Source organism: Chinchilla lanigera, unplaced genomic scaffold (genome assembly GCF_000276665.1).
Source record: "Chinchilla lanigera isolate Chin_1 unplaced genomic scaffold, ChiLan1.0 scaffold00036, whole genome shotgun sequence".
NCBI classification, from domain to species: Eukaryota; Metazoa; Chordata; class Mammalia; order Rodentia; family Chinchillidae; genus Chinchilla; species Chinchilla lanigera.
This window is the reverse complement of record NW_004955437.1, coordinates 11,655,221-11,675,515: the sequence shown is the minus strand read 5'-3', so window position 1 is coordinate 11,675,515 and position 20,295 is coordinate 11,655,221. Positions and strand designations below refer to the sequence as shown.

Genomic DNA, 20,295 nt, shown 5'->3' with positions numbered 1-20,295 from the left:
TGACACTTTGTTCTTTAAACCCAATGAGGATTGATCGGGTTACCCAAAAGCCTATTTTTCATTGCCAACATTATAAAGAGATAGTTTTAAGGATCAGTACATCAGATGGGTTATATTGTGATACTCATATTTTGTATTGTGTCCTATAATATGAACTAATGCTGTAAAATACAACTTATACATTTACAACAAAGTTCAGATTTTAGACTAATGGCTGATTACCCATTCCTATAGGTGATGAGCTCAATTTCATGGTTCCTACCAGAATCAAAAGGGAAAATAGTGTCAGATAGGACACGTTAGAATTGAAAACCTCACAGTGCCTTGCATGCAGGTAGGAAGTGTCCTGAATCCTTTGATCCATGTGTTTTGGATCTGGATCGCAAGAGGCAGGTGTCCCCTCCTGAGCAGTCATTCTCTTCCTTGCTCCCGTCTGTTTTGCTTTTCCCTTCTCATTCCTTCTCGTCCAGCTCCGTGGGTGTAGCAAGTGCTCCCTGGCACCTGCCATCTTGGTTCTACCTCTGCACAGCCCCCTCCCCCACCTGCTGTGCCCCGAATCCATGTGTCCAGGGCAGGGACCAAAGTGGCTCCTTCATCCCTTCCTTGTCTTCTCCCCACTTGATTGCAAAGTCCTTGTGGGCTGTGACCTTCCAGACAGAGCTCACTTATTCTTTCCCTGCTTACTAAGTAAATTACTCTAAGTCGTCTGATTTCCATTTCAGGCCGAAAACTGCCGTGAAGAATGCGGTCCCCAGGGAGGTCCCCGCTGTGCCTGGTGCTCCTGGTCATGTGTTTCTCCAGGGCACTGAGCTGGGATCTGGAGGCGGCTTGTCCTTTGGTGAGTAAATCCTTTGCCACATCTCTGATTTCCTGGGAATGTTGCAGGCAGGAAATATTTCTTCAAAAAAACTGGGACAGAAGGGCCTTTGCAGGAAGGTTGCCAGCGAGGCAGAAGGGCGACTGTGGACTATGATGGTGTGGTGCTGGTGACAGCTTGCTGCCCTCTGGTGGGGAGGTTAAGGTGGGGACATCAGTGTGGCTTCCAGGGAGGCTGCCAAGCAGTCGTGGGCACAGAAAGGCAATGACAATACCGCAGTGGCGGAGGATGAGCAGAGAATGAAATGTTCGCACAGTACTACCTTCAGCTCAGGCCTCAGACTGGCACGCAGTTCACAGGACATTGGTCTGCGTATGCCACGGTTACAGCGAGCACAGCACAGAAGACCACAGGCCGTGTCTAGGGCCTTTGCTGATACGTTACCCAGGTGGCTTTGTCTTTGGAAAACTGGTGAGAGGTTAGCGCAGGGCTGATGAGTACCCTGCTCCCCTTACGGGATTCCTGGGTTACTCCAGCTCCAGCCTTTGTATACCAGAGTCAGGGCATTTACTGCAAGGGCAGCTTGGGAGACCCCAAATTTTTCTTGTCCCCATTGGACAATGTCCTCTCTTCAACCTAGGAAACCACAGATGAATTGATAGCCACAGAGGAGAGCTAGGGCAAAGGGCAGGTGGACTGGTTCCTAGAACAGCTGGTCCTATTCCCAAATGGCACTTACTGCGTCCCCAAGGCTTTCCTTGGAAATCATTTGATCTTTAATAACCTTCTGTCAAGTGGACTCTATTTAATCCCATCTTATGGTTTGGACAGAGGCACAGAGAGGTCAAGTAACTTGCTCAAGTTCACAAGCTATGTTATGCTGGAGGTGGGATTTGAACTTAACCCCTGCAGCCTTTCCTGCTAACCACTGCATACTATAACTCAAGGGCACTAAGAGGTTACTACGTGCCACCTTGCGGCTCTTTTATTTCCTGTGCCAATCATAGGAAGTTGGCATTATTTGAGTCCCATCTTATAGAAGAGCAAACTGAGGCTCACTGAGGATGAGTCTGTTCCCCAGCATTGCCTGGCTGGGGAGCACCACAGCCCGCAGGCCAGGTTTGGGAGCTCCTTGGTCTCCTTACAGAAAACAACAGAACAGCACGAGCAGGACCTGAGGAGGAAACAAAAAACTTCTGAGCATGCGTGGTGGCTCCTGGGCCCTAGAACAGCAGAGATGTGGGTGGGCTTGGTGAGCAGACTTCACAAGACTGGTCTCATAGGTCACTAGGGGGATGCAGAGTTCAGGGAATAGGTGGAAAGCACCTGTTTAAGCATCACGATTGACTTTTCCTGACAGGGCTCTAGCAAGTAGCCTGTGAACCAGGCCAGGGGATCTCTTCCACCCCTGGATCCTGAGGCAGGCTGTGAAAATCCTTCCTGGGTTACTCCACAGTGTTCCTGTGGGTGTCCCCCAGGCCATGGTGCCCCCTGAAACCTACAGCCTGAGCTCATGTGAGACATTCAGGGGTGCATGAGCAGGAAGCCAAGGCACACTTCTCTAACTGATGCCTTCCCAAATGTCCTTGCAGGTGCTACGTGAACCGGACCTCGCAGATGTGGAGCTGCTAAGGCCAAGGCGTGCGGGTAAGTGAAGTCCTTACTGGTGATCTCTCTTGTAAGCCCAACCACTGGCTCCTGTGCAGCTCTTTAAATACTATGACTGCATCATTCAGCCTCCTTATAGTAGGAGAGAGCATAGAGGGCAAAAGAGACCAGGCTTGCCCTAGGGTTGGGACAGAGTTGTGTGCTGGTTCCCTTCCCAGTGCGACCACCAGGTTCACCTGGCTCTGGGCCCCAGGTGTAGCCTCCCAGCCCCACCCCAGCAACCCTGACAATCCCATGGCAGACACACGGCCAGCAATGTGCTCGTTTGATATTCTGGAAAACTTTCATCAGCCTTTAAATCAAACTTCTCTCAGGAGAGTTCCAACTCTTGTTCCCACTGAGTTCCTCTAGGGTTTGTGCTGCCAGCTTCCCTAGGAGCAGCTGGTGACCCCACAGCTGTAAGAAGGGGCTCTTTCCTGCACTTGTGGGCCCCACTGTGTAAGACCATGTGCCCTGAAGGAGAAACCACTTTCAGATCTAAGATTTGGCATTTCAAAATATTCCAGGTATGCTTTCATTAGAAGCAATTCTGGCAGTGATCAATCACCACGGAAACATTTTCAGTTCAGTACACGTGGTCCTCCTGGGCCTCTAGAGTCATTTGGGGGGTGCTGGCAAATCAGCCCATCACCTGCAGAAGATGGATTGACCAGTGACTTAGGAAATGGCCACAGAGTGGAGAGGCCCAGGCTGGGCCAGGAGAAGCTCAGGGGTACCCTAGGGAGCAGGAATGTAAGGTGGATTAGGGCACTGCAGGAACATGAGGAAGGATAGCACTGGGAAGGTCACATTCAGCAGGACCCCAGGGAAGGCGTCCATGTTCCACTTGTGTGGTGAGATGTTGGAGTGGAGGTCTGGTTTTCGGAGTGGATTCTCTTCCACAGGTTCTGCACATTTCCCTTCTAAAGTTTTCATGACACAAAGGGAATTTCATTCTTAGGTACCAGGCCAAGTCTTCAGAGTTTGGAATGAAATCATTTTTAAAGGTAGAAGCTATAGACACACGTAGTCTCACACAGTGGACTTTTACCTAAATAACTAGTCGTTGGTCATCTCCTTGGCCTGCCTCCTGATCCGTGTGTGTGTGTGTGTGTGTGTGTGTGTGTGTGTGTGTGTGTGTATGGGTACAAACTCACTCAGGACAACCTGAGAATGAGCCAAGGCCTTGGGGATAGTTGTAGCTGGGAACTGGGCGAAGGGCGTAGGCCTCCAAGGACTCTCTAGGCTCTTGGCTTGGGAAGCCTGGGAGAGACCAGAGCTGGGAGGAAAGCATGCTTTAAGTGTGCAGACCAGGTGGTAGCTAGGGCCTTGGGCATCTCTGCAGGGAACAAAAGAGGACATTCTGGTTGCGAGGAAGTGGCACAAGGGGGCTACAAAGCCCTTCACCCTGGGTGTCTGAGGCTGATGGGAAGAGTATCACGCTTCTTCTTGGGAGCAGCTAGCAGTAGACCAGAGGTTAATCGAGGGCATCTGGGAGCTCAGAGCCCATTCTGGACATGCAGACATCTTCACCCCTCTCAGCCTGAGCTTGGTTTCCACCTGCCTGGGAATCTGGATCGCAGATCTGGAGGCTAGATGTGCACTACCTCTTGGTCTGGGTCCAAGAATCACTTCTCCTCTTGTTTGTTTGACCATGTCAGTGATGAAACCTGATTGGAATGATGTTAATACTTCGTGGCCTATAAGTGCGCATCTCTACAGAATATATGTACCATCACTTGACTCTCCGTTACTATTCCTAGTGGCTGTGATAGGCCAGACACTTTACTTAGTGTCTTAATCACCTTAGGACCTGTGCAACTTAAAAGTGGAGAGTTTTGCTTGTTAGTTTGGTTTTGGTTTGGCGGGGGGCTCACTGTTTGTAGAGGCTTCCGTTCATAGTTGGTTGGCTCTATGGTGGAAGGGCCTGGGCGGAGGAAATCTGCTCACCTCATGGCATCCAGGAAGCAGAGAGCAAAGGAAGCAACCAGGCATGGCAATGCACCCTGCAGGCCACGCTCCAGTAACTGGTCTCATCACCAGACCCTGCCTCTCAACAGCAAGCTAACTAGTAATAATACAATCATAATCCAATCATCTCCCCAAAGCCCCACCTATGGTTGCAAGAGGTTTTGAGAGGATATCAGATAAGAACCGTAATGGTAGAGGTCCTCACATACGATCCCAGCCCCTAAACAATAGTCCTCTAGGAAGCCCATTGCCCTTATTCACGGGTGGACAGCTGTGGCTCACCAAGTCTAATGGGCCACCCAGGTCAGAAGTGCCCACCCTGCCTGCTGTCTTGGGCTCTGAGGTCCCTGATCACCATTCTCGTGTATTTGCCTGGGTCCCACATGTGGCTCCCTGCGTGTCTCTTGGGTGCTTTGCAGAGGAGCACTGGCAGCTGCATCTCATCTTACTGGGTAAAGGACTTGGTGTGGAATGGCCTTGATGATGTGGGCTGATAGTTAGAGGCTAGGATGGATCATTTGCTCCGAACTTCACAGTCTAGCATCTCATGACTCATGTTCACTGTCTCTTCCTGTCTGGCGGGCCATGGGTGGGGTTCTGTGGTTTCCCCTGTGTGAACTGCCCTTCCTAGAACTCAGCTGTACCCGTTAGTGGAGGCTAGCATCCCACAGACGATGCTACCCTACTGCTGCTTCGAGAAAATGCTCAGAAATGAGCACAGGATAGGTGTCTTTTGCCATTTACATGCTGTGTCCTCAAAGGGCAGAAACAGAATCCAGTCCCCTTGAGACACAGGACTTGGTTCCCTGGCCAGGAGAGATCATACCAGGGCCCTTCTCCAGGATGAAGGCAACTGGCTTCTGTCTTTGGCAGGTACGAGGTGAATTTCTGCACTTGCTCAGGCTCTATTTCCAGAAGGCATTGGAACCCATCAGCTCAGGCTCTGGTTCCAGAACCCACCAGTGTTGCCAGGAAAAAGTGGTATTGTTTGTTCAAGGAGCTGTGATTAAGACCCAGACCCCACAAGTCACAGTTTGAGACCAACCTTTGAGAAATGCATCTTTAAGACAAGTGTTATGGGCCTGGGAGTGGCCTGAGGAGGGACAGGAGAAATCCTGGCTGGTTCTGCCTGAGGGAACTGGTAATGGCCCCCTTGCTCACTCAGGGACACTAGTGACACTTGGAGTCAGGGAGTAATGAGCCAGAGAAGACCAGACAAACAACCTAGGAGAGAAGGCAACCGAGAAAACATGGGAAACCACCAGGAGCCAGATAGAGGGTACAGGGGCATCACAGCAGAGGGCGCTTACCCTGTCCCTCCCAGTGCCCCAAAACTGGGCATAGGGAGTGGCCTTTTCCAGGCCCTGACATCCTGGGGTTTGCATTCCTAGCCCCCTACCTGGGCTGAGCCTCTGACCCCAACCAATGAGGCCAGGGTCGCAGTGACACCCAACCGTCTCCCAGGTGCAGCTGCCACCTGTGGGTTCCCACGCTGTCCAGACATCTAAAGGAAGACCCAGCATGGGAGACCTCACCTGTGTTCCCCAGACAGCCATGGGGGTGCTGCTCACAGGTCCCACGCTCGGTCTCCCTTGGTGCAATGTTCTCCTGTGGCTTCCAGGCTTACCACATTTCATGGGGATTCTGTTCAAAGACTGCAGGACCTTAGAAAGGTCCTTTTGAAGAACTGAGCAAAGATTCTCATGATTCTTCCATGTATTACTAGTACTTTTGCTGTTCAGCTTGACTTTAGAAGTGTTTATCTCCTGTGAGCATATATCCAACAGTAATGCCGTATGTTATTATAGGACTTCAGGGAGCAGATGTCAGTTCCCCGAGGGGATGGAGGAGGGCGCCGGAAGCAAGTCTCCCCACAAGAGCAGCTGTGGGTGGTGACCGAAACAAAAACCAAAGCAAAAGAGGGAACAAGTTTAGGCGCTCAGTCGGCTCTCCATGATTACTTCCTTGGATTTTTCGTCCAGATTGCAATGTTAGATCCCAAACTCGCCTGGTTATCAAAGTCACGACTAGGAAATCTTTTTAAAATATAGATTTCTGGACCTGCCCAGTAAAGATTGTCATTTGCGTTGATAGCCATACCACCTGGTCTGGTCTGCCCCCGGAAGCTAAGCAGGGTCGGACCTGGTTAGTACTTTGATGGGAGATTATCACTTGGTTGGCCTGGGTTGAGCCTCCAAAGTGAGTGTGTGTGTGTGTGTGTGTGTGTGTGAGCGCGCGCGCGCGTGCGCGCACACTTGAGCACACCCACACAAGATGCACAAGATGTGCACAGTCCCTACTCAAATGCGGGGAGCTCTAGAGTTGATTTTGCCTCAGAATGAGCCTGGGCTGTTAAACTGCAGTGGCATTTTGGAGGGTCCTTCAGAGAGGGCGCTTCCTTTGCTGAGAGGTTCCCCCGACACGCAGGCTGAAGGTGACTGAAACTCTCTCAGAAGGCATTGAAGAACGCAAGAGGGTCTGAGGCAGGAAGGGCCTTAGAGCCAAGACCAAGTGAACAGCTGTGTGAGTCCCCTGGGGTAAAACCTACCAGTGTCTCAAGTCCCTTCCTCCCAGGGTTTTGCCTTTGCCTCAGCTCCTTGAAAATCACGGAGTGGTGGCATTGGGATTGCCACATACTCTTCATGGCCACACAAATTCTGTAGACATGTCAGAGGAGGGGCTCAGGGACAGAGGGGACCCCAGGCACACTTTTACATCCTGCTGGGCTTCGACCCTGGGACGAAGCCAGGCGGATGAAGTTGTGGGTGATACAGGAGTGTTACTGACTCTCCCATCTCAAATGCAGCCGCTGTCCAGGAAATCCTGTTTACACTCCTGGGAGGAGTGTTCACAGTCCTTACAGAGGGTCCTGGAGCTTGGGGGCCTTCTGAACAGACAAACGGACAAACGTTGTTGCCTTACTTTTCAGGAAAACTAGTGCTCCAAGCCAACCTTGTAAATATCATCAACACCCTCTTTGACATGGTCCTGTGGGTGACATGATGTATCCAGGGTTAGAAGCACACAAACGAAAACTAGCAGGCCTTCCAGGAAGTTGGTTTCTACCGCTCAATCATTCAGAATCAAAAGGAAAACAGGAAATTTAGGCAATGTCATAGTACCATGACAAACGGAGATCCTGTGTGAGATTTTAACAGTCACTTTTTTTTCCTGTAAATACATCTTATGAAGGATAATATACATCATTAAATGCATTCCTAAGCAATCTGCACAGACTGTTTTTATCATCTGAGTTCATTACAGCTAGCTGAAGGACCCCAAATGAAGTAATTCTCAATAGATTGATGGCTGCAACCAACCTCCTAAAACAAACATAGTCTGCAAGTAGACAAATATTCCAGATTTCTGCAATAAACACTCAACAAGTGGAGTTTCCCACGATAAACCTTCTCCCAGAGCTGCCCGTCCATGGGTGCTTGGAGTATCTAGAACAAATCTTACAATGTTTTGGGAAAATTCTTTTCTTTTAAAAAGCAGCCACAGAGTTTTCTGATTTTATGATAAAGCTTACGTAATCATGGTTTTGTGCTTGACTTAACTTTTAAGGTAATAGTTTTACGAATAGTCCCTTAATCACTTCCCCATTTAAAAATATCCTTAATGCATCTAGGTGGAAAATCTACATTCTTTAATTTCTTAGTTAACTACTGCCCCAGCCCAGGGCTCTGCTCTGACTGCATATTCCAGCCATGGTGGGGTCAGAGATCCCCACGGTGACCAAGAGATGAACCTGTGGTTTGGCTTAGACTGGTGGGCTCAGTAGGGATCGACTGGCATGGGCCACTGTGTGCCAGTGGGATGAGAAAGCCCACGGGAAGGGAAGGAAGCAGTCCCTGTCCTTGGGACGCTCAGGATCAGTGGCCCAGGCAGGGCACCATAAGGAGGAAAGATTTATTTTCGAGGTGCGTCTGGCCTGGCTGGAGCTGACCTGTGTAGAGGAACAGAGCCATGAAAAGGCCGGCAGGCTACAGCCTGGAGACCATCTGGAAAAACAAGGAAGAGCCAGAAGGTTCTCTTTCTTACTTTCCAATTTGCCAAACTCGCATTGCACACCTGTGGTGTTCTAAATCCCGGAAGAAGAGAGAGCACACGCTGTGTGTGTAGACACAGAGCAAGGGGAGCTAACAGGAGGCTGTCCCCGGTGCCTTCCCGCTGTGCTTGGTACAGCTCTTGGAACATGCTCCTGTCACCTCAGTGGGGCCGGAAACCCCCCAGCCCACTCTTCTGGCCAAGACCCCGGCTTGTAGCATCTGAACTGTACCTTCTGTCAACCCCCCTGCTTCTACCCTGGCCCCTCACTGTCTGTGTTCCACACAGTGACCTTCGCCTTTGTGACCAGGCTAGGGGCAGGGCTGGTGGTGAGGAGACACACTCCCCTCTTCTCTGAAAACATTCATCAGGGGTTCTTATGGGCTGCTGTGCCCAGCCTCCCTCCACCCCCGCACCTGCCATTTCCTTTACCTGCTGGAACGTGCATCCCCTCTGTCCACATCCCCCATTGGTTCTCAGGGCCTCACTGCTTCCCCTTCAGCTGCCCTGAGCCCTCTAGCGGTGGATGAGCACACTGTGGATGTGGAGATCAGCTTGGAGAACGTGTCCGCCCTGGAGTCTCTCAAAACTCAGCTGCGCAGCCTCAGTTTTCCAATTCAAGGAAACAACACTGACCCAGCAACTGACATTCTGAGCATAGAGGTGACAACAGGTGAGTGAGAACCCCGCGGCTTTAGGACAGATGGCAGGGCATGTCGGGAGAAAGTGACTGAGAGCCTTCCCCTGGGAGTGCACCACTCGGGAGGTAAGGCAAAGCTGAGAGCCTCGTGGCTCCGCAGCCTTCCCTGTAGACTCTGTGGCCAGGTCTCCTTATTATAAATGCCGACCAGAGTTTGCTTGGTGGTTTCCAAGACTGTTGTCATATACTGGCTCTGAGATATGCCCAGGTCCCTCATGACAAACTACTGGATCCTCTCTCTGGGCAGTAGGAATTACAGCAAGGACTGGTTCAGGGTATTAAACAGCAGCAAGTTCCCTTCTTTGTGGCATCACGGATCAGGAAATAGGAATCAGGAAATGGATCAGAAGTAAGACACGAGGCAGAACCTCCCAGATCACAGATTAGACTTTCGGGTTGCTGTGTAATGAATGCCTGGCAGTGTCCGAGGGTCGAGAACCTGAGGAAGCTGAGGATCCAGTTCAGGATCTTTCACAAGGTTGTAGTCAAGTCAGTGGAAGTCTCCATGGAGCTGGAAAATCTGCTTCCATGCCCAAGATATTACTGAAGGCTGCAGTTCCTTAGGGGCTGCTGTCCAGAGACCTCAGTTCCCTATCAGGAAGATTTCTGTACGATAGGTCTTCATGCTGGGGATGTCAGCGTCCCCAGAAAGGAAGGAGAGGGGGAGGGGAAGGGGAGGGGAGGAGGAGGGGGAGGGAGAGGGAAGCTATGGTATCCCTTATAACCTAACTTCAGAAGCTCCACACGTTATTTTTGCTGTATCCCACTGATCACCAGGTCTGGGTCCACCCTGGCACAGGATGACAGGGCTCTAAGAGGGTGCAAATGTCCAGACAGAGGCTGGGGACCATGCACTCCATGTTCAGAGTCTATTTATCATCACAGACATCAAAGACCATCTGCTGTTAGATGTGACCATCCCAAGGGTGCCCCAAGCATCACTGTCACTCAACAGTCACCCCATAACCTGCCAGCACCTTCCAGGTATCACACCTGGTGGCATGGTGATGCATATATGCTGGTGATGCATATGCATATCCTGAAGGCCTCCTGGAGGGCAATGTGGAGTTGCAGTGGGATTCCCTACCTGTGTAGATGCTTCCTACCTGTAATGCAAAGGTGGTGACTGCCTTCTCTCTCCTCCCCGCTGATGACAGTCTGCACGCCCACTGGAAACGAAATCTGGTGCACCTGTGAGTCAGGCTATGAATGGCCTCAGGAAAGGTGCCTCCACAAAACTGTCTGTCAGGAGCCTGATAGTGTCTCCTCAGGGAATGCCTGCAGCTGCCTGAAAGGACTCCCTCCCCAGGGTCCTTTCTGCCAGCCCCCAACAGGTAACTGCTCCTTACATGTTTGTTGACTGACTACTCAGTTTGAGCCCAGTTTCATGTTTCTCTGTTATCTGTCTTTAAGCACTAACGCAAGGTTGTTGTTTCAGTTCTTACCCTGAAAATGAAACTCAGACTGAATGTGGGTTTTCAAGAAGACCTCCTGAACACGTCCTCTGCCCTCTACCGATCCTACAAGACCGACCTGGAAAGAGCAGTAGGTTTTGGCCCCAGCAGGCTCTTCACCCACAAATGCTGGGCTGAACTGGGTCCGTTTGATTCACAGTGGATGGTTTGCTTGGCACAGTCAAGACCTGAGTGTGGATTTGGAGTTATTCACATCTCTCCGGGCTGGAGATTTCAGAAGCGCTAAATCAAACACACGCAGGGGACAGTCACCTTCACCTCAACTAGAACTGTCCATGGGGGTGGAGTTCACACAGGACCTGGTGGCATCCAGCCCCTGAAATCTGCTGAGACCACTGTGCAGCTCCCCTCTTTCCCACACACCACATAGTAGACACCCTGGCACCTTTCGGGCAGAGCGACCCAAGGTTGACACTGAGGGGATGGGATGTCGTGCACTGGAGCATACTGGGCTTTCACAGATGAACCACGCACTTTGGTTGTGGTGCACTATTCTCCAGGGTGCTGCCCCTGTCAGTTACTCTGATCCTAAGGAGGCTTTGGTTAACTCATCCCTGACAGAGCTTCCCGGCTGGCATTGAAAATGTCCCAGGCGGGCTGAGACTGTGACTCTCCTAACCTCTTGGACCTGGAGCAGCCTCCTACCTACCCCAGGGGACTCTGCAGAGATGCCATTTTCCAGGGGTGCCGTGATGAGTACTGACTCCCTTGGGAGACCTTGTGACTTCTGCTTTGGATATCTGGGTTTATAGTCACTCTGCCTAGGAGGGAAACCCTACACACACACATGTACGCACATATGCATGCATGCACACACATGCATGCATGCATGTGCACACACATGTGCGCGCGCGCGCACACACACACATACACATACACACACACACACAGAACTAGGTAATTGAGCTTTAAAGAAAGACAAAGTTACCCACTGATCTTTGAGTATCTGGCTCAGGTTTATATACAATGTAACTGCCCAGGTCTTTGTACAGTGTAATTGTACAAATACCCAGGTCTTGTACAAATACCTGTCCTGTAGAGGTGACTTAATCAAGTAGCATTTCCTTTGCACTTGGCATTGAAAGGAACAATGTTTATCAAAACCCACAAGAGCTCAGCAGTCAAGGGAGGATCAGGTACTGCAGGGCACAAGCTGTGCCCAAACCCTGGTGGCGGGGCGTCTTTGAGCAGGGCCCCTGGAGCTGCACCCAAATCCATGTGTGCTGTCCCCCACCGAGGTATGAGTGAGGTGACTGTCACCTGTGTCCTGCAGGTGTGGAGACTGTATGAAGACTATGGAACTTCACAGGCTCAGCCTCATTGTTTTTACCAACCTCTCTTCCCTCTTTCATTGGGGTCCAGTGGCTGTCCCTGCCCCCTCTCCTTTACCTTTTCTCCTCTCCTGGCTACGTCCCTGGGTGACACATCTGCACACTTCCTCTAGCGTCTGCTTCTCCAAGAGCCCAGGTGGACATAGGTAGTTTGACTGCTTCAGTCTACTATGCTAAAAGCTTAGCAGGGTGGTGAGAACCATGTGCTTCCAGTTGTGCTTCAAATCTGTGCATCTCTGGCTGGCCTCTGATACATGACTCACTTGCTTTTTTTTTTTATTTTTCCAGTTCCAGGAGGGGTACAGGATTTTACCAGGCTTCAGATCAGTGGCTGTGACGCAGTTCACGTAAGAATGCTATAATCCACTTCTTGCTATTTGATGAAAAACCGGTATGTCAGTGAAGGAGGAAAAAGCCCATTAGCGGGCGCCGTGTGGGGGACTCAGCGGACAGAATCTGGCTGAGGTGAAAACTCACACCAGATGCAGGAGTTAAAAAAGGGCCAAGGAAGTCCTGAGAGGGAACTCTCACCTCTTATGGCTCGGTGTCCCTGCTGAGAAATCAGGAGAGGAAAAGGTGTGTTCATTTGATGCAGGCAAGAATTGTGCAAACAAACATGTAAGTTTGTAGTCTAGCGGGTTTAGAAACATAAAAATGAAATAACCCCCTGTAACAATGTCTTCATTCTGAAGACGCAGCCAGTAGTCAGGACAGTAGGGCGCCAAGCTCCTACACTTAGTCTCCCTGAGCTAGTCTCCACCCCTGAGGGGTCTGCACTCTATTTCAAAGACTTAGCTGCCCATCTTGGGAGTCAGAGGTCTGTCCAGGAGCAGCGGGGTTTGGCCTTCACTTTACATAAGCCTGGCTGCTGGCCTGGAGCCCACGAGGCTGTGACCACCGTCAGCAGGTTCTGGACTGGGACTGGGGCTGCTGCCCCGTGATCAGATTGTGGAACTCTGTCCACTGGTTGCCACCTGGTGGCATTTTTCATTTGCATTCCCTGCCTGTGCGTGCGAGCTCTGCCTCCAGCTAAGTTTCAAGACAGGTTTCTGTCAGTGATTCCTGAGGATAACAGTTCCCTGGGTGGTTGCTGCTATTTTGTTTTCCCAAGCAAATAAACTCCAAGAAGCTATACTCTCCTAGGTCAGTTGCTGCTTGGCTGAGTGGCATGTTTTCTCTCCAGCAATGGCAGTGTGGTTGTGAGTTATGAAATCAAGACTACAACGCTCCCCCCTGGACTAATCCAAACTGCCAACGAGCAAGTGCTGCAGAGCCTGAACCAGACCTACAGAGCGGACGAAAACTCCTTTCAAGGGTTTAACAGTAAGTGGCACCATCTGCATTTTCCCCACATAGATTCCACGCAGCTTAGTAGTAGCATCTATGCTGCAACTAAACCTAGGAAGTCACGTGGTGATGGGGAATTGGGTGCCAACTCTTTCTCTTGAGCCGCTGCCTGCCAGCTTGGCTCACATTCCTACCCTGGAATGCAGGGCTGAGGGGGTTAAAAACATACACTGAAGTGGGAGGGGCTCACAGAAGGCACTGACACCAACAGGGGCATCTTTATCCAGAGCAGAGGGTCTCAACCTTCCCTCGCCTCATACCTGCAAGGGCCAAGGTCACCAGAGGACGCCCTTGCATGGGAATATTACAGAGCAATCGCTTTAGGGCCTGTATAACAGAGTATTTTAAATGCATTCCTTCCATTTGCAAGTGGGGTACAGCATGGGTCTCTGGTGTGCCCATGAGTGGGAGGGCCTGTGGCTACTTGGGAGCCAGGAGGGTGAGAAATGACGGGCAGGGCCACTGGCACCCGTCCTGTCTTCATAACTCCAGTCTGTGGTCTGGGTGAGGGCGGTTTCTCTCTGGAACTGGTATGGAAGGTACTGAGAACGCTGGAGGCTCAGGTGGAGGTAGGAGCCCCAAGGGCAGGAGTCAGGTTGGCCTTGCAAGGGGTTTCCAGCCTGTGCAGAAGTTGTGGAACATCAGGTCCTTTTTAACATAAAATATGCAGAGTGTAAAACTGGCCCAGGAAACAGGAGAGGTCTCTCCAGCACGGTAACAGGATGAGACAGCAGAGCATACATTCATAAGACAAAAGGCAGCAAAATAAATCAAACCAGAAGACTACACAGAAGGGAATGAAAGGCCTAAAATATGGGCTCACACAGCACAGCCTCAAGACCTGGCCCTTCCTGGCCCTAAGATCTGCTGACCAGGTGGCAGAGCTTTCTCACTTGAAAAGCGCTCTCTGTGTGGACCCAGGGTGTGCACATGACTCTCACCATCTCATGGTCAGTGATGTCCTTTTCTCTAACATGCAGGTGATGACCTGGAGGCTGGAAGAAGGCAGACAGCTCTCTCACAGTGAACAACACAAGGTCAAAGCCAGGCCGCTGCCTTACCTAGGCACAGATGGTTCATTTCCTAAGAGTTGAATGTGATCGTTTAAAATTTTATTTTAACCAGGAACCTTGAAAAAGTGTTAAGAAATATTTATAAATACTGGTATTTTGGCTGGAACACCAGTCCATTCTTTCCACAGTCACGTGACGTGATTTATCGCTCTATTTATAAGGTGTCAGGGTCTGGGTGGACAACCTTGCTGAACGCCCCACCTCAGCACGTACGGGCTTGTGAAGGACGCCACAGTCTCCATAAGGTGGACACATGCTGTGTAAGCAGAGGACACCCAAAACACACATGCAAAAAACATTGTGTTTTATTTTTATCAGGGAAATAACTCAAAGCAGGGATTCTGGGGGAATTTTACTACCCAACCACTAATAATAGCCACGGTTTCTCAAGTCCGCTCCCAAGGTCGCTCTTGGGGAACCATTGTCCAGATGTGGGGAGTTGAGGCTCCTCGAGGCTAAGCAGGCCTCTCAGGGCCCACAGTCACCCATGGGAAAGAATCAGAGTTCAAATCCACACCTATCAGTCTACAATGCGCCCACTCTGAAGTGTCCATGGAGACTGAGTCTTTAAAAATTCTTACTTCCCAAGCAGGCTTTATCTATTCCTGATAATTAATTTGTTTTTCCATTTCTAACTCACTGAAGGCTTAGGTCAAATCTCTGAGTGAATCCAGGCTAAGAGTTATTGGTAAGAAGCCACTGACCTTATTCCAGCCAGCAGCTAGCAGTCTGTAGGCTGGTTAGCCTGTGTCCCTTTTTCATAAACAGTGGGGCAGTCTTCCCCCTAGACTGTTTGAAATATTGAAAACCTCTTTGAGATCCCCTTTCCTTCCACCAGAAACACCTAAGTGACCTCAGGACACATAGTACAAAGACCTGGGACTGAAACCATGTCCCTCACAGCTGGCAGGTTGTGCCTCCTGCAGTCTCCGCCTCCTGCAGTCTCTGGTGGCAGCCCGGAAGCCTGAATGGGGAGACACTGTGGACGCCCAGGGTACTAGTGAATCCTGGCGTTGGCGGCACTCGATGAGCAAAATCCATCGTGTTTATTTGCTCCAGGATCCTAACAGCCTTTCTTTGAATTTCCAGATGAAACCAAGATAATCACCATCCCAGCAGTCATCTTGGAAGGGGACACGGTGATACTAGAGTGTGAAAATGTGGTGCTGTCCTCCAATGTGTCCTGGTTCTATGGACAAAAGTCCTCCATCCTCACCACACTCCAGAACGACAGCAGATACTCCATCTGCACCACTGTGCAGCTGACCTCCATGTCTCGGCTCACCATCATCAACTTCACCAAGGAAGATGAAGGTAACGAGGCGAGGGGCGGCACCGGGGCAGGGGCAGATTGTGTCCCAGGCTGTTCGGAAAGAACAGAGCTTCACCGTACAAAACTTGTCTCGTGGCTTTTGCCTTTGAATGCTTTTAAAATGAATTGATTTTTATTTTGTTCATAGCATTATTTTACTATGAAGTTTTTCAACTAAATTTGAAACATTTACAGTAGATTTGTTGAGCTGGAAATGACATGGCAAGCCACACATAGCTAAAGTATGTAGTTCACTAAGTTTGGACATGGTTGCATTCTTAAAGCCATCCGCAAGCCAAGAGTGAATGTATCCATCACTCCGCCACCAGATCTTCCTTCGCTCCACACTGCACTGCACCCCTTTGCCTCTCCTCTGCCTTCGTACCCACCCAAGGCAACTCCAGAAGTCTAACTCTTAATTCAGAGACTTGTGATGGGCCCAACACATTCTACAATTTAATGACCCCATTTTAGACCAAAAGTCAACAGTCCTTCTCCTTCACACACAAAGGAGGACTGTGGACCTATCTATGGGTCGCACTACATCTTGGTTAATTCCGTTTTCACCACAGGGCTAAATAGGATCCCCAAAATATCCATGATCTTCTATTCTCTAGGACTTTCCAATGTTGCCTCTTGCAATCCTGCCCTTGTTTCTCACTAGCAAAATCCCTGAGTGTGCAGCCATGAGAGCCTCTCTACTCTTCCCTTTGGGGCCCAAGGAATATCTGCATTGATCAAGCACCCCTGAGTGTTCCTGGAGAAGCGTGTAGACCAAGTCTCAGGGGGTGCAATAGGGAGCTCCATGGAGAAGGAGCCGGGCTGGCATCCTCTAAGGGAATGCATACATGCAGTGGTAACGATAAAGGACCCATTGTATCCTTTGCAGGTATCTACATTTGCAAACTGGTCGTAGATATCTTTGAATTTGAGAAAGAAAAATACATCAATGTGACTCCCATCCAGATTTTGGCCAATGACACGACAGAAGTGAAGTGTGACAACAGGTCCGTGTTGCTGAGCTGCTGTAGTGAGAACAAAGTGAGCTGGAGCGCGATAGAGTGGAAGCAAGAAGGCAACGTGAGCATTCCAGGTGCGTGCTGCTCCCCCCACCCCACTTTAGCACAAAGACCAAGTGAAAATGCAAGGAGAGATTCAGATGACTGCTTTCTTCTGACCTACATACCTTGAAAGAGTACTAGGTTTGATGTCAACTGCAGACTAGCCACTGCAGAACAAAGCTCCAAATGGGCAAGTTCATAAGAGTCATGCCTGGTTACAGATCCTAGCAGAAGACCCAGAGGGGGCGAGCCTGGTGATTTAAGCCCATGCATCTCCCCCTGCAAAAAAAAGCGGTGTTTCACCTTCCTATCTTCTCTGTCCTTGGCCAAGAGCTAAGGATGCGATCATTGACTTTGCACTGACTCTGACTTGAGCTTCTTGGTCATGTCTGTGTCCTCCTAGTGTCTACCCTCATGCATACATTTACTTCAACGCTCTCTCTCTTTCTCTCCTCTCTTTCTGTTTTCTTTCTTTAAGAGGAAATCTGACCTGAAGTTTCTACCCTCCAGTTTACACTAATATATGATGGTAATAATAAAGGGAAGCAGCAATCGTGACTGTTTTCTGTAACTGTTTATGATTAGCCCGTTTGCTGTAATAGTTTATGATTGCTTTTTAATTACATTTAAACTTGATCACCAGTTAGAAGCTGGCATTTTTATATTCAATATGAAAGTACAGACATTTGAGTCCACATTAAATGACTTATCCAACGTTGTCATGATATAAAAATAATAAGGACTCACCATAGATCTTGTCTCACAAGTTATTACCCATCCTGTGGCCAGCGCTGATGCAGGCTGGTCTGGCATACTGGATGGAAAAAGTTTGTTTTCTACCTGGAAACCATATAAGGTCAGTCAGGTCATCTCTTAAAAAACAGCACTGTTATGTGCTCATCTTTGAAGGAAAAAAAACTTCAAGCTAGAACGTGGCTTTGCCCTTGCAATTCATTCATATGTGAAACTTTGTTTTACAAAGTCTTCTGCAATTGGGCTACGTGGCTTTAAATATACCAAGAGATCAATTTACATGCAAATTTTCCTGAGTACGTCTACTCTGCCAAGCAGGTTCACCTACAGAGTGTCTTAAAGACTTGAGAAGAATGGGAAAGACATAGGGTAGCTTGAAAATACCACAGCTGGGACATTCAGTCACTTCCTTGATTTTAAGGAAGAGGAGGTGTAGGCATCCCGCAGGCTGTGCCAGATGGCAGAGATCTCTTGCATAGTTCCTGTAGTCCTGCCAGGGAAGCTTTCTACTCCTGGAAGAGGCCCCCAGGAGAGGAATCAGGAAGTCTGCCGCAGTGCTGCAGGCCTGCTCCGGGACCCTCTCTGTGACATTCCTAAAGCCCAGGGCCCAAGGCAGGCTGGGTCCGTTGCAGAACAATGGGTTTCCTGTCACAGGGCCACAGGCTGGGGACCTGGCTGTCAGTTGATGAATTCAGCCTTTGCTCTGGCACCCGGCCCTTTGCCCCTCTCTCCACAGCTCTTTCTCCAAACATCGCACTTTCTTTTAGCACCCAGTTTTCCAGGAAGGAAGTAGGGTAGCACAGTGGGTCTCCCTCAAGGTATCTGAAGCTGAATGTGTGAGTGTCTTCTCACTTTCAAGGTGTTCTGGAATGGGAGAAAACTGGAAGCAATCAGCAAAAGGAGACTTTCCAGATTTGTTTTTGAGAGTTTTGTTTTGTTTGTTTCCTGGTTTTTGGAGACACAGTCTCTCTGTGTAGCTAAGAGCGAGCTTGAACTTGAGATCCTTCTGCCTTAGAACCCTGACTTGGGTTACAGTTGTGCACTGCCGTGCCCGCTGAGAGTTTCTGTCTTTATGAGAATAACGAGTGAAGATCTCCCACTGCACTGAGGAAAAGTGGAGAGATCTTCTTTAAGGATCTCATTATTATCATAAAAATTATTGTGGCTGATTTGATGCATTCAATTACCAGGCATAATCAAAACATACAGGGAATGTATATTTTTAATAATGTATTACTGTAAAAGGCACATGGCCAAGAAGAAAATATGTGTGCTCAAAGTGAAGGGGACTTTTTAAAAAATATTTTGAAGGGGATTGATGGCAATGTGTGTTTTACTATAATATATTTTTATTTATTTATTTATTTTTATATATTTTTTGGTCTTTTTGAGACAGGATCTTGCTTTGAAGTTCAGACTGGACTTGAGCTCACTTTGTAGCCCAGGTTGGTCTCAAACTCACAATGATCCTCCTGCCTCAGCCTCCTGAGTGCTGGGATCATAGGCATGTACCACCATGCCTGGCTCCATAATACATTTTTAAAATTTACACCTTCACCATGTATTTTGATCACCTCTGTGCTTTCAGTGTTTGCATTCAGCATCTTGGGTCTTCACACCCCTACAGAAATGCCTTGGGAAGTGGCTGGCATTGTCATCCTGCAGTAGCAGAGGTTTAGCACCCTAGGTGTGCATGAGCTGCAAGCGTGCACCTGTCCCTTCGGCAGCAGGCACAGCACCACTTGTGGGTCCCACTCAGCACCTTCCATACAATGCCTGGCACTGCTTGTCCTGCAGCCTGGTAGGAGCACAGTGTGCCCGCATCCCCCCAGCAGTGCTGTGACAAGTTTGCTGTCCCTGTGGAGCCTGGTCCCCTCTCTGGTGATGAGATCCAGCCTGCCAGCATGCGTGTGCTCCCTGCGGGCCTACAGGCTGCTGCTTGGTTCCCTCGCTGACAGCAGTTTTCACTTCACTGCAGAAGCCATTGTATGTGATTGTCTATTAGAGGTTTTCTCATCCTGGGCACAGATGATGTTTGCAGCCCAACCCTCCTTATCTGTGAGTTGTCCTGCGCATTGTAGGATACTCAACGGTCACTGGACTCTACCCGCCAACACCACTAGCACCCAGGGATGGGAGAGCAAACACTGTCTCTTACCATTGCCAAATGCGCTCTTGGGAGGCAAAATGCCCCAGGTTCTGGTGTGTGAAGGAGACCAGAATACAATGACTCTAGTTTAAAAGAAGTAAGAGACTTGGATCCCACCCCCAACCCAGCTCAGTGTGATACGAATTTCTATAAGGAGTCCTGGTTTATAGACACACAATACCGGCATGCCAGCACTTGCCATTAAAACCCTTGGTTCTTTTGGGTCCACAACCAGGCTTCTCCTCATCTGAAATCACTCTGTCTCACAGCTGAAACATTCTTCCCTTTAGTCTATGTCACAACATGTTGGTATGGAGCCTGCTCCTATGGAAACTTCGTACTACACATCCTCATTATCTCTGTGCCTTTCTGTATGCATCCCTGCCTGCATGGCTTGTTGTCTTTCTGTTAGTTGATAAAAAAAGCTGGCTCTTTAAGGGTGAGTGTGATCGTCAGCAGGAAGAGGGAGGGGACCATGGCGAGGGTGACCAGGAGGAGGGATTCTGCAAAGGTGAAGGCCCAGGAGAGGACCTGGTTTTTGAAAGAAAGATGTAGCATGAGATTGGGAGAAGGTGGATTATAACCACACTGTGAATAAATGTCATACAT

The 20,295-nt window shown here is 49.5% G+C and overlaps 1 protein-coding gene across 5 annotated transcripts in view; it reads left to right on the top strand.

Annotated features, from left to right (window-relative positions):
• Positions 1-20,295, top strand: part of Adgrf5 (adhesion G protein-coupled receptor F5) — a 70,808-nt gene that overhangs the window by 34,847 nt on the left and 15,666 nt on the right. For all 5 annotated transcript variants that reach the window (XM_005389874.2, XM_005389872.2, XM_005389870.2 and 2 more), the window contains 9 exons: positions 723-838; positions 2,410-2,464; positions 8,988-9,158; positions 10,343-10,519; positions 10,624-10,730; positions 12,280-12,338; positions 13,175-13,314; positions 15,501-15,725; positions 16,613-16,816. In XM_005389874.2, the coding sequence (XP_005389931.1) occupies positions 743-838; positions 2,410-2,464; positions 8,988-9,158; positions 10,343-10,519; positions 10,624-10,730; positions 12,280-12,338; positions 13,175-13,314; positions 15,501-15,725; positions 16,613-16,816 (1,234 nt within the window). In that variant the 5' untranslated portion in view covers positions 723-742. The remainder of the gene's footprint in view (positions 1-722; positions 839-2,409; positions 2,465-8,987; positions 9,159-10,342; positions 10,520-10,623; positions 10,731-12,279; positions 12,339-13,174; positions 13,315-15,500; positions 15,726-16,612; positions 16,817-20,295) is intronic.